The sequence below is a fragment of the Pan troglodytes genome, chromosome 11, assembly GCF_028858775.2.
Source record: "Pan troglodytes isolate AG18354 chromosome 11, NHGRI_mPanTro3-v2.0_pri, whole genome shotgun sequence".
Lineage (NCBI taxonomy): Eukaryota > Metazoa > Chordata > Mammalia > Primates > Hominidae > Pan > Pan troglodytes.
Window position 1 is genome coordinate 41,240,777 of NC_072409.2, and position 19,227 is coordinate 41,260,003.

At 38.1% G+C, this 19,227-nt stretch overlaps 1 protein-coding gene across 2 annotated transcripts in view; it reads right to left on the reverse strand.

Moving 5' to 3' along the window:
• Positions 1-19,227, reverse strand: part of LOC107976733 (stimulated by retinoic acid gene 6 protein-like) — a 52,222-nt gene that overhangs the window by 22,393 nt on the left and 10,602 nt on the right. The window contains exons 3-4 of one of the 2 annotated variants that reach the window (XM_016961292.3): positions 17,468-17,519; positions 16,754-16,770 (exon numbers count right to left, since the gene is read on the reverse strand). The exons of the other annotated variant lie outside the window; for it this stretch is intronic. Coding sequence (XP_016816781.1) covers positions 16,754-16,770; positions 17,468-17,519 — 69 coding nt within the window. The remainder of the gene's footprint in view (positions 1-16,753; positions 16,771-17,467; positions 17,520-19,227) is intronic. 2 annotated transcript variants of the gene reach the window in all.

Sequence of the window (19,227 nt, forward strand, 5' to 3'; positions counted from 1 at the left end):
TCCTTCTGACCAGTCCTGATGTTTCCAAGGCACTGGGGTTTTCAGGACTGGATAAGACTGTTCTAAGGCCACAGTGTGGCAACTGCAGTGTGGCAACTGCAGCGAGTCACAGGTCAAATCCTCAACTCGGGCACTGTCTAAAGTGCCTTTCTTGGCCAGGTGCAGTGGCTCATGCCTGTAATCCCAGCACTTTGGGAGGCTGAGGTGGGTGGATTACCGGAGGCCAGGAGTTTGAGACCAGCCTGGCCAACATAGTAAAACCCTGTCTCTACTACAAATACAGAAACTAGCCAGGTGTGGTGGCACATGTTTGTAATCCCAGTTACTCGGGAGGTTGATGCAGGAGAACTGCTTGAACTCCAGAGGCAGAGACTGCACTGAGCCGAGATCACATCACTGCACTCCAGCCTGGGTGACTATACATACACATACACACACACACACACACACACACACACACACACACACACCAAGTACTATTCAGCCAGGCTGGTCTCGAACTCCTGACCTCAAGTGATTGGCCCGCGTTGGCCTCCCAAAGTGCTGGGATTACAGGAGTGAGCCACCATGCCCAGCCCTCTTTTCTTTATGAATTACCCAGTGTCAGGTATTCCTTTATAGCAAGGCAAGAACTAACACAATCTCATAGGACAAAATAAATACCCATAAATCCATATGGATATAAATAATTCATAAATAAATGTATGAGAAGAGACACTTCTTCCTTACAAAATTCCAATTAATCAATGTAGAAGGAATGAGTAAAATACAAAATCCCCACTTGAACACCACATTAGTAACTGTTGACAAGATCCACCAACGAAAGCGAAAATCAGCAGCCAAAAGTTTGAGAAGAAACAGGATGCTACCACAGTCTCAAAGCATCTCTCCAAGATGTTTATCATTTACAGAGGGAGAAAAGAAACCTGGGAGATGCCACCTTAACCAAGTGATCGTGGTAAATATCACTAAGCCACGTTGGCATCCTGTACCCCTGATAGGAAATAACAAGAGCATTTCACCTTGTGATCTTCTTCCCCCAAACCCATCACCTCAGTCTAATCATGAGGAAAACATGGACAAACCCAAACTGAGGATCATTCTAAAAAACAGCTGACCAGTACTCATCAAGAGTCCATGAAAGACAAGGAAATATGGAGCAACTGTCACAGATTGGAGGAAACTGAGGGGACATAGAAACGAATGCAACGTGGGATCTTAGATTATATCCTGGAACATTAAAAAGGCATGGTAGGGGGTGGGAGGAGATGGTGAAAATCAAAGGGCTGTAGTTTAATTCATAGTATTGTATCAAAGTTAATTTCCTCATTTTGATTATTGAACTATAGTTACATAAGTTTTTAACATCAGGGAAGCAAAGTGGTAGATATATGTGAACTCTGTACTGTTTCTGCAACTTTTCTGTCAGTCTAAAATTATTTCAGAAATAAATACACACGCATGCACAAAATAGTAACTATGAAGAGGTGATAATAGGCTAATTAGCTTGACTGTGATGATCATTTCACAATGCATGTGTATATCAACCATCAAATTGTACACCATATATAATTTTATGTCACTAAATCTGTTAAAATATATAAAAATAAATGAATTAATCAAATAAAAAATAAAATAACTTAAAAATAAGAATAAGCTCCATCTGAAGCACTACTTGCATAGGGCACACTAAAAACCACATTCTGCTGCTGCTGGCTGGAGGACTTGAATACCATTCAGAATTTCCCCTAACACTGTGCAGCTCTTCATCTAAAACCGTAACTACAAAATTGCTGGCAAGGTACTCTCCCTGGTCCTCAATTTTCCACACCTATAAAATGAAAGCATTAGGAAAACAGATATTTTTCTTTCTCAGTTTTGACATTCTATGCTTTGTGCTTCATAATTCCTGACTCTTCTTAGCTTGGCCTTCATTGCGAAGTGAGGCTAATAGCTTTGGTATAGAAGTGACCAGAGATTACATATGCCAGTTTGGGGCTCAGTATGTCACCATATTAACCAAAGTCAGGCAATGTATGCAGCAGAGGTCATTGGGTTCTTAGTTTTCTTTTCTTTTTTTTCTTTTTGAGACACAGTCTCACTCTATCACCCAGACTGGAGTGCAGTGGCACAATCTTGGCTCACTGCAACCTCCGCCTCCCGGGTTCAAGCGATTCTCCTGCCCCAGCCTTCCAAGTAGCTGGGATTACAGGCATGCACCACCACGCCTGGCTAATTTTTGTATTTTTGGTAGAGACAGAGTTTCACCATTTAGCCAGGCTGGTCTTGAACTCCTGACCTCAGGTGATCTGCCTGCCTCAGCCTCCCAAAGTGCTGAGATTACAGGTGTGAGCCACTGTGCCTGGCCAGGTTCTTACGTTTCAATATCTCAGAAAGCTAATTAAAGATCTTAATCTCATTTAAATCTCTTGATTTTACACAGTAATAACAGCGAACACATGGTGAAATCTGGCCAACTTAACTCAGAAACTTCATTTTAGGATGATATTTCAAACTCCTTTCCCATCTAGGTATTTTTCAGTAGTCAGACATGTGGCACACCTGACTCCCTTCACCTCCCTCTTAGTGAAGGTTTAGGGATTAGAGATGTCCTCAAAGCCAGAACTCAGTGGCCTACATCACCAATCCCTGGATTACTACGAGCTCACCTAGAGTCTAAAAGAACAATTCTCCTTATGCCCATTGTGACCCTGGAGAAATTACTTCTCTCCCCAGTTGTTGTTTCTCACTTAGCATCTCATTTTGAAAATCTTTGTTTCACTGTGGCCACTATGACATCTGCTCCACTGAGCTTTCTGGCTTTAATTTTTTCCCCTTCAATCAGTTCCAAAGAGCCCTACTGAAGTAGCACCAGAAACTTGCATTGGTATTCCACTCTTTAAACTCTAATGATTTCTCATTTAAATATTAATTACCACTCCAACATTCCTGCATTTGTGGTCATCTTGTCAGCATCTCACTGACCTAAATGAAGAAATTCTTGTTCCTTTTACTCCAGATTATCCATATAATTCTTCTTAAAGCCATTCTTGGGATATACTGAGGAAAGTACCTCAATTTTGGAGTCTGCTGATCTAGGGTTTAAGTGTTGACTGCACCACTTACTTAGCAAATTTCAGAAAGGTATTAAATTCCTATAAATGCGAATGTCTACTTTATAAGGTGTTTCAAAAATTCAATGATAATGTATGTGATATTCACACCACAGGGTCAGTCTGTCAAGCAGTACCCTGTCACTGGTGGCTAAGAAGATGAAGATAAGTACCCATGGGATTCCATGAACAGAGCAGTCATCTCTACTGACCTCAGCCACAAAACACCAGCCCTTCTAGCTTCCCTGGATCCTTTGCTAACTGTGCCTTTTTCTGGGATAGTATGTGGTTCTCTATTTGGCTTGAGAACAGAACACTCCTTCAAATGGTTGAAGTATCTTCATTATATACATGGTCTGCGCTTTATCACACTAATTTTTTTTTCGAGGCAAGTTCTCACTCTGTCGTCCAGGCTGGAGTGCAGTGGCATGATCACAGATCACTGCAGCCTTGAACTCATGGGGTCAAGTGATCCTACTGCCTCAGCCTCCTGAGTAGCTGGGACTATAGGCACACACCACCAGGTCTGGCTAATTTTTTATTGTTATTATTTTTTTTTAGAGATGGGGTCTCACTATGTTGCCCAGGTTGGTCTCAAACTCCTGGGCTCAAGTGATCCTCCCACCTTGGCCTCTTAATGTGTTGGGATTACAGATGTAAGCTGCCTTGACCAGCCCTAAATTTTTTTTCTTATGGTAAAATACACAAAAATGTACCATCTTAACCATGTTTAATTGTGCAACTCTGTGGTGTGAAGTACATTCACATTGTTATGTAGCCATCGCAACTATCCATACCCTGAACTTTTAAAAGAATCATCCCAAACAGAAAGTCTATACCAATTAAACACTAACTCTCTATTCTTCCCTATCCCCAGCCCCTGGAAACTACTTTCTGTCTCTACGAATTTGCCTATTCTAGCTACCTCACATGAGTGGAATCATGTATTTGTCCTTCCGTGACCTGCTTATTTCACTTAGTATAATGTCCTCAAGGTTCATCTATGTTGTAGCATATGTAAGAATTGCACTTTTTTTAAGGCTGAATCATATTCCATTGTACATATATACGTCATGTTGTTTATCCATTCATCCATGGATGAACATTTGGGTTCCTTCCACATTTTGGCTATTGTGACTTTATCCTGTTTTATATTCTACAGCAATTTACATCTTTATTTTCAGAACTATTAAGTTTCTTCATATTAACAGTCATAGGAAAAGAGCAATGAAAGACTTTTATTTGATTTCATTTTTTGGCCATTCCTTTTTTTTTTTTTTTTTTTGGCAGCCACGAAGACTGGGATTTCTAATTCTATGTTATGATAAGTAGACAATTTAAGGCATCTATCTTTTTTTCTGTTTCCTTTTAAAAAAAAAGAAAATAGCATTTTTCTAAAATATGATCATGTCAGTTTGGTCTATTTTTATACATGTTAAGGAGAGCACTAACAGACAAAAGAATAACAATATAGCGATTAGGTATTTAGTTTTTTAAAAAAAAAAAAAAAAAAAAGGTTGACGATGGGGCAATAGATAGCCTGCCTCTTCTCTAACCAAGTTGTGAACTGTTTAAGAAATTGACGATAAAGAGTATGGCATATGGAGACCAGAACATTCCTTTTATTATAAACAAAGTTGATATGGGAGAATGCAGCTTATCTCTACTTGCAGGCAGATGGCCATCTTAATTCTATACCTCAGAATTAAACAGGTCTCCCAGCCACTCATAGACAGGTCTCCAGGAAAGAAGGAAAAATTATCAACTGACAAACAGTCTGATTAAATGCTTGTCTTTTATACCTGCTATGGTTTGAATGTGCCTCCTCCAAAACTAATTGTTGCTAATGTGATAGTATTAAGAGGTGGGGCCTTTAAAAGGTGATTAGGCCACAAGGGCTCCTATCTTGTGAATGGGATTAGGTGCCCTTATAAAAGGGCTTGAAAGAGGGAGTTCATCCCTTTTTGTTCTTCTGCCTTCTGTTATATGAGGACACAGCATTCTTCCCCAACTCCTCAAGGATGCAACAGTCAAGGCCCCATCTTGGAAGCAGAGAGACTAGACCCTCACCAGATAAATGAACCTGCCAGTGCCTTCATCTTGGACTTCCTAACTTCCAGGACTGTGAGGAAACAAATTCCTTTTCTTTATAAATTACCCAGTCTGTGGTATTCTGTTATAGCAACTCAAAACAGACTAACACAATGCCCTCAACCCACTTCTCTGCCTTGGTACCCATCATATTGTGTAGCAATGAATCTTGGCCTGTCTCTTTCCTATGAGCATGTTGCTTTCATCCATTCTTCCACCGACTCAACTGCTTTTATGAGTGCCTGTTTTGGGCCTAGCAATACACTAGGTCTTGCATTCAAGACCTGACAGAGGTGACAGAAACTGACATGACACCTACCCTTAAGGAGAGCAGAACAGAAAATATTGCAAAGGAGACAGAGTGTGGCGCTAGACAGTAAGAAGGGCAGAGTGACTTAACAAAGTGGGAGAAGGCTTTTCTTGGGAAGTCACATTTTTTATGATGCCTCAAGTTCAAGGAGCACTTCACCAGTATATTACACTCTGGTGTCCAGTAGAGGCGTACAGCACGTAGCAGAGCTCAATAAATGCTTAACAAATTAATGAATCAGTGATATATGTGAAAGCACTTTATATGCAGTCAAAGTACCACACAGATGTTAATCATTATCATTTAGTTAATATGGAGAGACCCACTTTTATTCAGCTTCTCTGAAATACCCAAAAAGATACATGGCAGTGTCTGGAGACATTGTGAGTTGCCACAACTGGAGTTGAAGGGAGATGTGGTAATGAAGTCTAGTGAGTAGAGACCACAGTTGCTACTAAACATCCTACAATATACAGGGCAATCCCCCAAAATGTCAATAATGCCACTATTAAGAAATCCGATTCTAAAACAATTACTGTGTTTACATGTGCATTCACCTGTTTTACAGTGGAGAAACATTTCACTGTATAAACATAATACAACTAATGCTAACATTTTTGCATTCATTCATTCAACAAATAATTACTAAACACCTAGTATAAGATGGTATAGTCCTCAAGATGGTGGGGATTTTTATTTTATTTGTAGAGAAAGGGGCTTGCTCTGTCTCCCAGGCTGGAGTGCAGTGGAAGGATCACAGCTCTCTGCAGTGTTGAACTTCTGGGCTCAAGTGATTCTCCGGTCTCAGCTTCCTGAGTAGCTGGGACTATAGACATGTGCCACCACTCCTAGCTAATATTTTTTTTATTTTTTATAGAGACGGGGTCTCACTATGTTGCCCACACTGGTCTGAAACTCCTGGCCTCAAGCCATTCTCCCACCTCGGCCTCCCAAAGTGCTAGGATTATAGGCATGAGCCACCACACCTGGCTGGATTTTTAAAATATTAAAGACACATCTTCGACCATTTGGAAGTATGTGAGATACTTTAAGAAAGTTACTAAAGTTCTAAATAAATAAATGTGCTAAAAGCTCAGGAGAGACCACACCTGACTGTGAAGAGGAAAGGCTTTATACACCCTGAAGGGCTTTGGAGGGCAAAATCATTTGCAAGAGGCACAGGGAATGGCCTAACTGGAGCACTGGGGTATGCAAGGACACCACATAGGGGAGTATGGAGAAGACCAATTTGCATCAAGTTCAGGACTTGACTTGAAAAAAAAACAGAGCAGTGAAAAATACGATAAAAAAAGAAGCAGAGTCGGGCGCAGTGGCTCACACCTGTAATCCCAGCACTTTGGGAGGCCGAGGTGGGCAGATCACCTGAGGTCAGGAGTTTGAGACCAGCCTGACCATCATAGAGAAACCCCGTCTCTACTAAAAATACAAAATTACCTGGGCATAGTGGTGCATGCCTGTAATCCCAGCTACTCAGGAGGCTGAGACCTGGGAGGCGGAGGTTGCAGTGAGCCAAGATCGCACCACTGCACTCCAGCCTGGGCAACAAGAGCAAAACTCCGTCTCAGAAAAAAAAAAAAAAGAAAGAAAGAAAAAGAAAAAGAAGCAGAAGGCAGACTGTTAAGAACTTCTGAATGCTAGACTAAGTTCACTTATTAAAATGAAAAATTAATAGTATCCTAATAGCATCTTTTACTCTCTAATCAAGGCTAGTCCCCTGAGTCTATCCTTACCCCTAAACACACACTCACATAGTATTTATATCTACCTTTTGTTTTCTTTATTCAAATAATGCTCTCACCTCTATTTTTAACTGGCTAAAATCAGCATTTTTAATGCAAATATTAAAGTAAGCACCATAACATTATATAAAACAGTTTAAATGAAGAATTGAGTTAGAATGTTATATTCTAACTTTTTTCTATGAAAAGGATCATTACTTTTGCAAACAGAATTAAAAAATCAAAAGGCAAACTTAACAAAAAGAGAAGCCCATTCACCACTAGGTTCTTTGACTTCTTTTTATCAGATGACTCATTTAAACTAGCAATTCCTAGTAATCTTTATACCATCTACTTTTAGCAAAAAGACCTTCAAAATTTGCACCTAAAATACCCTAACAAAGTGCTAACATAGGGAAAGTTGCCAACATTTTTAATCAGACATCAAGTGATGGTATGTGTATGTGGGGTATGTGGTCTCGAGTGTTTATTTTTATTTTCTTTAGAAGCAAAGAAATGCAATTAACAACTGTTTTCATAACAAGAAAAATATAAAACCATGTCACTGGGATAAGGGCAGAGTATAGTATCTTTAGTGTAATTTACATGTTTAAACTCTACATACATAAAAACAAATATTTCATAAGAATCTCTAGAATTCCCTAAAGTAAACTATGATTTTTTTTTTGAGACAGAGTCTCTGTCACCCAGGCTGGAGTGCAGTGGTGTGATCTTGGCTCACTGCAACCTCTGCCTCCCGGGTTCAAGTGATTCTCCTGTCTCAGCCTCCCAAGTAGCTAGGATTACAAGCGTGAGCCACTGCGCCCAGCTAGTTTTTCTATAAAGTAATATACCACCAATAATTTCTCATACACAGGATTAAGTTATAGTACTCTGGTTACTTTAAGGCTGGGATATTTATCAAAAGGAGACAGAAATTCAATAGCTGGCAATGACACAGCAACAGTTACTGAAAAGAACTGTTAATATTATCTGAAAGATTAAAACTGCATCTTGCACCTTTAATTTTCAACTCGTCTGAAAAATGAGGGCCTGGAAAGTACTGTGTTCATCAACACACTAAACTTGGCCACAGGGCACCCTATATTCACACTTCATGTTCCTGTAACTATGTACACATCATCTATAAAAAGTTCCTTGTTTCACCTGAAAAGCAGCACAGACTAGTATTCACATCTACTGACAGCCATCATAACCTGAGTAAGTGTGCAGCATAAACAAAGAGGCCTTTACAAAGCCAAAGGAAAAGCTCTTAGTAACAACCCGTTTCAGCTGAGACAAGCTGATCTCCACTTTTGAAATTATACTTATTCACCAAAATAGCTGCATGTAATAAAGCACTTAAAGCATCTTTTTTAGAAAGGTAAAGGGGGCTGGGTGCAGTGGCTCACGCTTGTAATCCTGGCACTTTGGGAAGCTGAAGTGGAAGGATCACTTGAGCCCAGGTAGTTGAGACTGCAGTGAGCCATGATAGTGCCACTGGACTCCAGCATAGGCAACAGAGTAAGACCCTGTCTCCCCCAGCAAAGGAAAAGAAGGGAGGCGCTAATTTTCTATGAATTCCTTTTTACACTTAATTCACTTTCAATGCTTGCACTTTCAAATGTTTCAATGTTTTTAAAAATGAAGTTTTAAGTCTTGATTCTGGGAGATAGTTCTAGAACTAGCACTAGTCCAATTTCAGAGGTTTTTATTGCAACCATTAAGAAACCATTCCATTTTCATTTAAGTCAAAAATACTTTAAAAGTTAACTTAAAACTTTGGTAGTTTGCTTGAATGTTGCTCTCATATGTACCGGGAAAGTTCTCGAGGTGTTAATATCCCAAAAGAGTATTCACGGGTTATCAATAAGAATCCCTACTGTGCTGGATCATTAGTTCTCAACATTATACGTATTACCATCCATCCACCTCTAAAGTCTCCTCTGCATAGCACAGAGTTTAATTTTTTCCAATGAAAGAAACTTCAAAATTAAAGAGATGTCATTACTCTTACACAATCATGATATCCAGACACCACCATCTTAAGTGGGAAGATTCCACTTACCACTACTGACTAACATGAAGAGATCTTTCCCAGAGACTAAAGAGCTGGGGCAATTTATTGGCAAACTTTTGAGAAACATATACTTCAAGACTGTACTCGTTAAATAATTGTTCCCCGATCTTCAGAATGCAACCTTCCCAACATACTCTTACTGAGCTCTTTGCACGTTTCATTGTTACATCAAATTCCTTTGTCTGATAATAGCTCAGTCTTCCTGAGCTCAAACTAGTACATCTACCTTCTTTGTTTTTAAACTAAAATCTTTTTATAATCATTTTTTAAATGCAAAAAATGGCAACGAATGGCGAAGACCTGAAAGGTCTTCTCTCAAGCTTCTAACAGCTCGTTTCAAATATTTGCTGAGTACCCACTCTGAGCTAGAAACAGTGCTGGTACATGAGGACACAGCCTCTTTTCTTCTTAAAGTAGTTAATCAGAAGAGACATTCCCATAAGTAAAAAGATTCCAGTACGTGTCATGTGTAGTGATCGACCTATGTATCAGGAAATAATGAGTTATCCCGAGGGAAACAGGCTAAAATGTCATCAGTGGTGAGTCTGAGTGATTACTTCCTAAGCTCCTTTATCTTTTCCAAATTTTCTGTGATATGTTATAATATGCATTTACTGCTTTTACAGCCTGAATAAAAATCTAAATAACCAAAATAAAATAATAGAAATAGTACTAGTAACATTTATTGACTTTTATATAATACCCTGTGTGCTACATGCTTCACATGCATTATCTCACTTAATAAAATCACCCTATTAAAAAAAAAAGACTGTTATCCATATTTCAGAGAGGAGGAAGACAAAATATGAAATAATTTGCCGGAAATGTCTTTTTCAGCTAGAATTTTTACTTATTTCCTCAGAAATAAGCAGGGGTTGGGACAAAAACAATCAGTTGTGTAAACAGAAAAACTTGGAAATAGGTGCCATTTGTTGGATGTATAACCATAAGCAAGCAACTTAATCTCAGCGAGCCTCAGTTTCTCCTATTGTATTGTATTGCAAATGACTTAGTAGGCCCTAACTTATTTAGGTTCTCAAGAATAACTCATTCAGGGTTCTCAAGAATAAATGATACTATGTATAAGAAAAATAAAGAACCCTGTCTGGCAAATAACTGACAATAGAATGCTAGTTATCAGTATCTTCATCAGTATAATCCGAAAAACCTGGACAAATTATTTAACATCTCTGAGCTCAGTTTCTCTACCGGTAAACTGGGGATAAAAATACCTACACCATGCAGTAACTATGAGAATTACATGAGATAATACACAGTACAGTGCCTGCAATGTGGTAAAACAGTCAAAACAGCTATTATAATTATCCACAGGACAAACAAAATGGAGCTGGCTAAATAAGGTACAGTACATGCATATGATGAAATACTTTGCTGTTGAATATGTAAGGACATGATAAAAATATTGACAATGTATAGCTGTTTAAAAATTATGTAGAGTAAAAGTATTCTTTAAAAATATATAAATATATGTTACAAAATATATCAAAAGTAACAAGAATACATTCTAACATCTACGATTTGTGGATTCTTAACTAACTCAATTAAAAAAATTAAACAATTCTCACTACTATCACCACCACTATATGAAGCAAGATGTTAAAACAACAATTTTTAAAATTCCCATATATATGTATTCAGACAAGCAGGAGCATCATGCCCAGATACCCCATTCCATTACATTATCACTAGGATTCTTTAACATACATATATTCTTCTCTGAACATTAAAAAAAGGGATTACTTTAAAACTTCGCAAATTTTAGTAAAAGAAAAGGAGGCTATTTTGCTTCTAAGACATACATTTTTAATTCCCACAATTCCAGGCTTTCAGATTTTGTATTGTTTAATACAGAAAAATTATTCTGACTAAAAACAGGAATAAAACAACATTTCCACAAGGGCAAATTCACCCCAAAAGACTGAGAATTCTAATTCTTAAAGGGAATAAAAATTAATGTCAGGTGTGGTGGCTCATGCCTGTAATCCCAGCATTTTGGGAGGCTGAGGCGGGCAGATCATGAGGTCAGAAGTTCGAGACCAGCCTGCCCGTCTCTACTAAAAATACAAAAAATTAGCCGGGCATGGTGGTGTGTACCTTAGTCCCAGCTACTCAGGAGGCTAAGGCAAGAGAATTGCTTGAACCCAGCAGGCGGAGGTTGCAGTGACTCGAGATCATGCTGCCACTGCACTCCACGGGGGCAACAGAGCAAGACTCTATCTCAAAAAAATAAAACCTAATATTTAAAATGAATATTTCACAATATAGGTGACACTAAAGTCACAATTCTGAGACTGTGACCAGAGAAGAGTGTCATTAAATTAACAAGATGAAATAAAAAATTACAGTTTCTTAATTTCTAAAAAATTAATAGGCTAACATGAAAGGTGATATTCAGCAAAAGGTAGAAATAACTATCAGAGATACTGAAAAAACATGAATCCTGGCTTGGAAAAAACATATTAGATATTATATTGTAAAATAGTTAAGGAATGCTATTTCATTAATTTCAGGGTTTTACCTCTTTCTCTTCTTACTTTCATCGCAAATTATATATCATTCAAATTAATAACATTCAACCACTGACTGACTACACATGGACATGCAACATTCATTCAACCTTGAAGGTGGGAAAGAAAAGAGAATTCTCAAAAGCACAGAAATCACTCTTTTAAGCTGCAAATTTTACAGAAGCTCTAATACTAAGCACATTCTCCCCAGCAAAATGCATCTTTTCTTAATTCACAAAGGTCCAAGATATCCAAACAGTGAAACACAATCAAGATATCTGAATATATGAAGAGCAAATTATTTTAGTACTGTTCTCTCTTAGTGTCCACAAAGTAAGCCTCAGTAACCCACAGATTTTATTTTCAGTATTCTAATACTGTCTCCCCCTACTGCATAAAAAAGGAAATTGAAAGATTTTTATCATGTATTTCCCTTAAGACATAATTAAGAAAACTTCTTTCAATTTGTTTTCCCCCAAATAGTTTTTAGAGTTAGTAATCTAACAAGATTATGTTTGTGTGTGTGTGTGTATATATATATAAAATATATATAATATATAAAAAATATATATTATATATAATAAATATATATAAAATATATAATATATTAAATATATATTATATATAAAATATATATAATATATTATATATAAAATATATATATTATATATACAAAATATATAATATATAATATATATAAAATATATATAATATATACACAAATATATAATATATATAAAATATATATTATATATAAAACATATATAATATATATAAAATATATATTATATATAAAATATAGATAATATAGATAATAGATAATATATAATATATATATTATATATATTATATATAAAATATATATATAATATATATAATATATATGTATAAAATATGGAGATTCCAGGGACAGGACAAGAAAAATAATCATCCTTTAGAACAAATCCTTAGAATCTAAGTTCTTCAATTCAAAACTTAGGAAAAAAACTAAGCAAAGGTGTACTAGTTTGGTTGGGAGTCAAGTGTATGTATGTCTCCTGGGCCAGGCTGAGCAATTTAGTTAACTAGGTAAACTTAGGGAAAGATTTAAGAGTCCATTAACCTCGTATTTTTTTTTCACCTGCAAAACTAAGAATAAAAATACTCTGCCAGTACCACAGGACTAAAACTAGAACCCAATTTTGATTGATTCACTGAACTAAGCTCCCACTGTGCAATACACATGGCAAGGGCTGCCAAGTTTAGCAAACAAAAATACAACACAGAACACACTTATATAATAAAAAATAGGCCAGGTGCAGTGGCTCACGCCCATAATCCCAACATATGGGAGGCCGAAGTGGGTGAATCACTTGAGGTCAGGAGTTCGAATCCAGCCTGGCCAACATAGTGAAACCCCCTCTCTACTAAAAATACAAAAATTAGCCATGTGTGGTGGCTCATGCCTGTAATCCCAGTTACTCAGGAGGCTGAGAAAGGAGAATCGCTTGAACCAGAGAGGCAGAGGTTGCAGTGAGCCGAAATTGGGCCACTGCACTCCAGCCTGGGCGACAGAGTGAGACTCTGTCTCAAATAAATAAATAAATAATTCATTGTTCATCAGAAATACAAACTTAATTGAGCATGCTGTATTTTATCTGGGAACCCTAACTGAGGCACATACAAACATGCAAATAAGACACGCTTCTTAACCTCAAAGACTTACATAGGAATGAGGGATATGAAATGTATTCATAAACTACTATACAAGGAAGAAAAGTAGTTGCTTAGCATTTAAAGAAGAAAGGGGAAGAAAGGCAAACTGAGAACATAGTAAGTAGGACTGAAGAATGGTTAAAATCAACAAATGCAAGATTCAAAACAGAAAAAAGAATGAGATGAGAGTGCTTAATTACATCCTCAACTCTAGCCACACAGATCTGTGTATTTACCACACATGCTATTCTTCCACCAGTATATGAGATGGCTCAGTAATACAAGCTCATTATCATTTATTCACACTCAATTTAAATTACTTCAAATGGACACGCATTACCAATCTCTTCATAGACATACACCAAAAAAATCAAATTCATAATTTTTGGAAATATCTCCCTTTCAAATCTACCTAGAGTTTTGTGCTTGGTTACTCAAAATTATTTTATTAAACAAATTCTACACCATGTGGATACGACCAGAAACAGACCAAAATCCTGATAAGGGCCGGGCATGGTGGCTCACGTCTGTAACCTCAGCACTTTTGGAGGCTGAAGTGGGTGGATCACCTGAGGTCAGGAATTCGAGACCAGGCTGGCCAACATGGTGAAACCCCCGTTTCTACTAAAAATACAAAAATTAGCCAGGCGTGGTGGCATGTGCCTATAACCCCAGCTACTCAGGAGGCTGAGGCGGGAGAATTGCTTGAACCCAGGAGGTGGAGGTTGCAGTGATCTGAGATCATGCCGCTGCACTCCAGCCTGGGCAACAAGAGCGAAACTCTGTCTCCAAAAAAAAAACTTGGCAAGATTTCATCCCTTTTCTCACTTTCTATTGTCCCAAGCAGCTATTTCATAAATCTGCCTCATAATTAACCAGCTCTGTTCTTCACAATCTTTAAATAAATAAATAGGCAGATCCTTTTTAGCTAGATGCAAAAAAACTACTTCACTTTGCACTTCCTTCTCCAACCCTCTGAACCTGTCTCCTTTCTACAGGTCTAGTTACCATTCTTCATGACACAGGCCAACCCTGATCCTATTCCACAATAGGAAACTTCACACGTCCTTAGAACTTCAACTTAATAAATAGTAACAGTATGCTGCAGAACTTTGTATAAAAAAGGAGTAGTGGCCGGGCACTGTGGCCCACACCTGCAATCCCAGCACTTTGGGAGGCCAAGGCGGGTGGATCACTTAAGGTCAGAAGTTCGAGACCAGCCTGGCCAACAATGGTGAAATCCCATCTCTGTTAAAAATATAAAAATCAGCCGGGCATGGTGGCAGGCAACTGTAGTCCCAGCTACTCAGAAGGCCGAGGCAGGAGAATCACTTGAACCCAGGAGGCGGAGGTTGCGGTGAGCTGGGGTTGTAACACTGCACTCCAGCCTGGGCAACAGAGAGAGTCTCTGTCTCAAAAATTAATTAATTAATTAATTAAACATAAAAAAGGAGTAGTAATGGAAAAAGCCTACCTATATCATTTATTCGCCTGAACTCATTTATCATTATACCTTCATATAATTTTACAGCTGAAAGGACTCCAGAGCTCATTTGGTCCACGGACCTCCTTTCAAAGGTACTAAAAATTTAGTCATAGTCATTTTGTGCCTAGACTAAATTCTCAGGGCTAGCAAAGATCCAGAGTCAGATTTCTTGATTTTCAGTTCAGATTTTCAGTTCAGTACTTTTCTTACTAAATTACACTATTATCTACATTTTTTTTTTTAACTGAGGCAGAGTCTCACTCTGCCACCCAGGCTGGAGTGCAGTGGCGTGATCTCAGCTTACTGCAACCTCCATCTCCCAGGCTCAAGTGATTCTTCTGCTGCAGCCTCCAGAGTAGCGGGATTACAGGCGCATGCCAACACGACCAGCTAATTTTTGTATTTTTAGTAGAGATAGGGTTTCGCCATGTTGGCCAGGCTGGTGTATAACTCCTGACCTCAGGTGATCCGCCCAACTCGGCCTCCAAAAGTGGTGGTATTACAGGTGTGAGCCACCACGCCTGGCTATTATCTACATGCTTTGAGTGATAGTTAAATATTCTCCAAATATTAATTCTATTGTATAGCTTTATTTCTTTTTGAAAATATAAAGGAATCTAAAACTTAAACTGTAACTTTTCATTGTTCCCTCATAATGAAGTAACATAATATTTAGCTTAATTAAAAAACAAAACAAAACAAAAAAGCAGGTTCATCTTTATGGTAGTTTGTCCTTTTTTTTTTTTTTACACGGAGTCTCGCTCTGTCACCCAGACTGCAGTGCAGTGGCATGATTTTGGGTCACCACAACCTCCACCTCCTGGGCTCCAGGGGTTCTCCCACCTCAGCTTCCTGAGTAGCTGGGATTACAGGCGCCTACCACCACACCTGGCTCATTTTTGTATTTTTAGTAGAGACAGGGTTTCACTATGTTGGTCAGGCTGGTCTTGAACTCCTGACCTCAACCGATCCACCTGCCTTAGCCTCCCAAAGTGCTGGGATTACAGGCATAAAAATCTGCACTCAGCCTAAAAAGCTTTTTAAAGAAATAGAATATATTAGCGGGCTTGGTGGGGTGACATGCACCTGTAGTCCCAGCTACTTGGGAGGCTGAGGTAGGAAAACTACTTGAGCCCAGGAGTTTCAGGCTGCAGTGAGCTATGATGGCACCACTGCACTCCAGCCTGTGTAACAGAGCAAGACACTGTCTTTTAAAAAAAAAAAAATTAAAAGTTAGTTTTATTCAATTCCACCATAATTTTTAATAACTGAAAAGACTTGAAGGTCTTCATGCCCAAAACAATAAACATTACACTGAATTAAAGATAAACATTTCCAATTTTCCTTAACTTTTGTCTTAGCCTATCATAAAAAGCCCTACAAGTGATTCAAACTGTTGGACCTAAATAAATGTAATAAGGTTTTAGTAAGGAACAGATAAATAATCATTTTGACCATAATAAAACATACGAAATCGATTTTAACCACACGATAAATTCATTAAAATAGCCCAATAAATTTCATGACTAGAAACTTCCATACTTATGAAAAAATGGCTTTATTTCAGTTCCTAGAGGAACCAGTACTTAAATGGAATTGCTTAATATTTAGCTGACAGAGAGCTCATCCTGAGTCCTGTCTCAAATATATTGGGTACTTGAAATTTAACCTAAGTAAATAAAAACATGAAGAATGAAAACTCTGGACTTACCACCTCAGATTCTGAGCCTATTAAAACATAAAAAGGAAGCATTTTCAGTTAACAGTACATTTAAAGGCAAAGGTATTTATATGATTTTTATTGCACAAACATACTGATTAAGCAAGCCAATTCTCCATACCTTTCAACTAAAGAAAAGTGGGTTCATTTTGCCTCCTGAATTCATTTTAGACTCCTTAGTAATTTCTTTTTTTGAGACGGAGTCTCGTTCTGTTGCCCGGGCTGGAGTGCAGTGGCGTGATCTTGGCTCACTGCAACCTCCGCCTCCTGGGTTCAAGTGATTCTCCTGCCTCAGCCTCCCGAGTACCTGGGGCTACAGGCACGCACCACCACGCCCGGCTAATTTTTGTATTTTCTTAGCAGAGACGGGGTTTCACCATGTTGCCCAGGATGGTCTCAATCTCCTGACCTCGTCATCTGCCTGCCTAAGCCTCCCAAAATGCTGGGATTACAGGAGTGAGCCACCGGGCCCCGGCCTAGACTCCTTAGTAATTTCTTACTGATATGCCATACCAGCAAATTCACCCAAATCTCCTTTTCAACCTAAGAAGCTAGGCAAAAAACATTATATTTTTGGAAGTCTACATTTAAGGAAACATGTATTATTTAAAATAAATTATAAAGGTAAAAACAAATTTGTTTAAACCAAAAAATTTCAAATGTTTACTTCTTTTTAAATTGAAATACCATGGGAGATCTACATACCATTCTGAGCTTCGACACCTTTTAATCCAGTCACTGAAATTAGCATCTGCACCTAGAAAGAAAAACCTATCATATCACTCATCTGCACAACCTGTTAATCAGCAAATACTTATTAAATACCTATTACATCCCAGGCACTGTTCTAGGCACTGGGGAGTCAGCAGTGAATAAAACCTGTCTTAACAGAACTTATGGCAAACTCTCTATAGCTATAAACATACCAATAGTTTAACACTTGGTTGTTTATCCTGAAACATTTTGATTTTTTTAAATTAATTTTAACTACAGTAAACCTCACTAATTTCATAGATATAAATAATGTACATTTCCCTCAATCCCTCTGCCCTTAGAGAAGCTTCCTCATACACACAACAAAGTCAGATCTAAATCAGACTCCCAAAATGCCATTAGTTAGGGTGGGGAGGAGGCTTGGTAACTGGGAGCTGAGTTGAGGTCCATAAGCCTTTCCCAGCCCCAGCTCACTCTTCAATGCGGCTACCTATTCAGTCCACTATTCTCTCAGTGGCTTTATCTGTTCCCATCCCTTTCCTACCAACACCAAGAAGCATCTTTAAATTCTGTGAAGTTTTCTCACATATCCAAGTTACATGGGGGTCAAGAGGCTACAGGTGATAAATTATATACTTACAGATAATAGTGTAAATGTATGCATAAACAAATTATTCACTTCTGGAGACACAGAACAACGATTACATTTATACACAGTGCATAGTGAAATACGTTAAAAACATTGAGAGTACTCTAAATAAAAGCCTACTAATTCAAGTTAACTCCAGCCATAGGTAATCTGGAAATTTTAAATTAAAAATCTCTTAAAACAAAATTTTCTAATTTACTAATTTATAAAAGAAATACAACTACATGGGCCTTAATAAAAATTTTAAATATACTGTCTCACACACACTATATTCTAGAGAAGAGGGTTTGAATAACTTATTATTTTAAATAATCAGTAACTAAAATCAGGCAGTCTATCATACAAAGAGGGGAAAAGCTAATATTCTGAGTTATAAATTTTTTACCCTGTCTGATAAAAATAGAAGCCTAAAAGTTTAACTTAAATTTTTCCTGGATTTAAATGTAAAGATAAATTTGTTTTTTAGTGAAATATCCTCAATAGCAATTTTACCAAAGAGGCCTTCTTCTGAAGGCCACCTCTGAAGTAATTAGAGAATAAATGTCAATGGCATGATATTAAGATATTATTCGGCCGGGTGCGGTGGCTCACATCTGTAATCCCAGCATTTTGGGAGGCTGAGGCGGGTGGATCACGAAGTCAGGAGTTTGAGACCAGCCTGGCCGACATGGTGAAACCCCCATCTCTAATAAAGATAAAAAAATTAACTGGGCGTGGTGGCACGCACCTGTAATCCCAGCTTCTCTGGAGGCTGAGGCAGGAGAATCACTTGAACCCGGGAGGCAGAGGTTGCAGTGAGCCGAGAATGCACCATGCACCATTGCACTCCAGCCTGGGAGACAGGGCGAGACTCTGTCTCAAAAAAAAAAAAAAAGAAAAGAAAGAAAGGAAAAAAGGAAGGAAAGAAAGGAAAGAAAGAAAGAAAACTCAAGAAAAGAATTTAGGGGCCAAGTGCTGTGGCTCATGTCTGTAATGCCAGTGCTTTGGGAGGCCAAGGCAGTAGGATCACTTGAGGCCAGGAGTTCAGAGACCAGTCTGGGCAATGTAGCGAGACCTCATCTCTACACAAAAATGTTTAATGAATTAGCTTAGTGTGATGGTA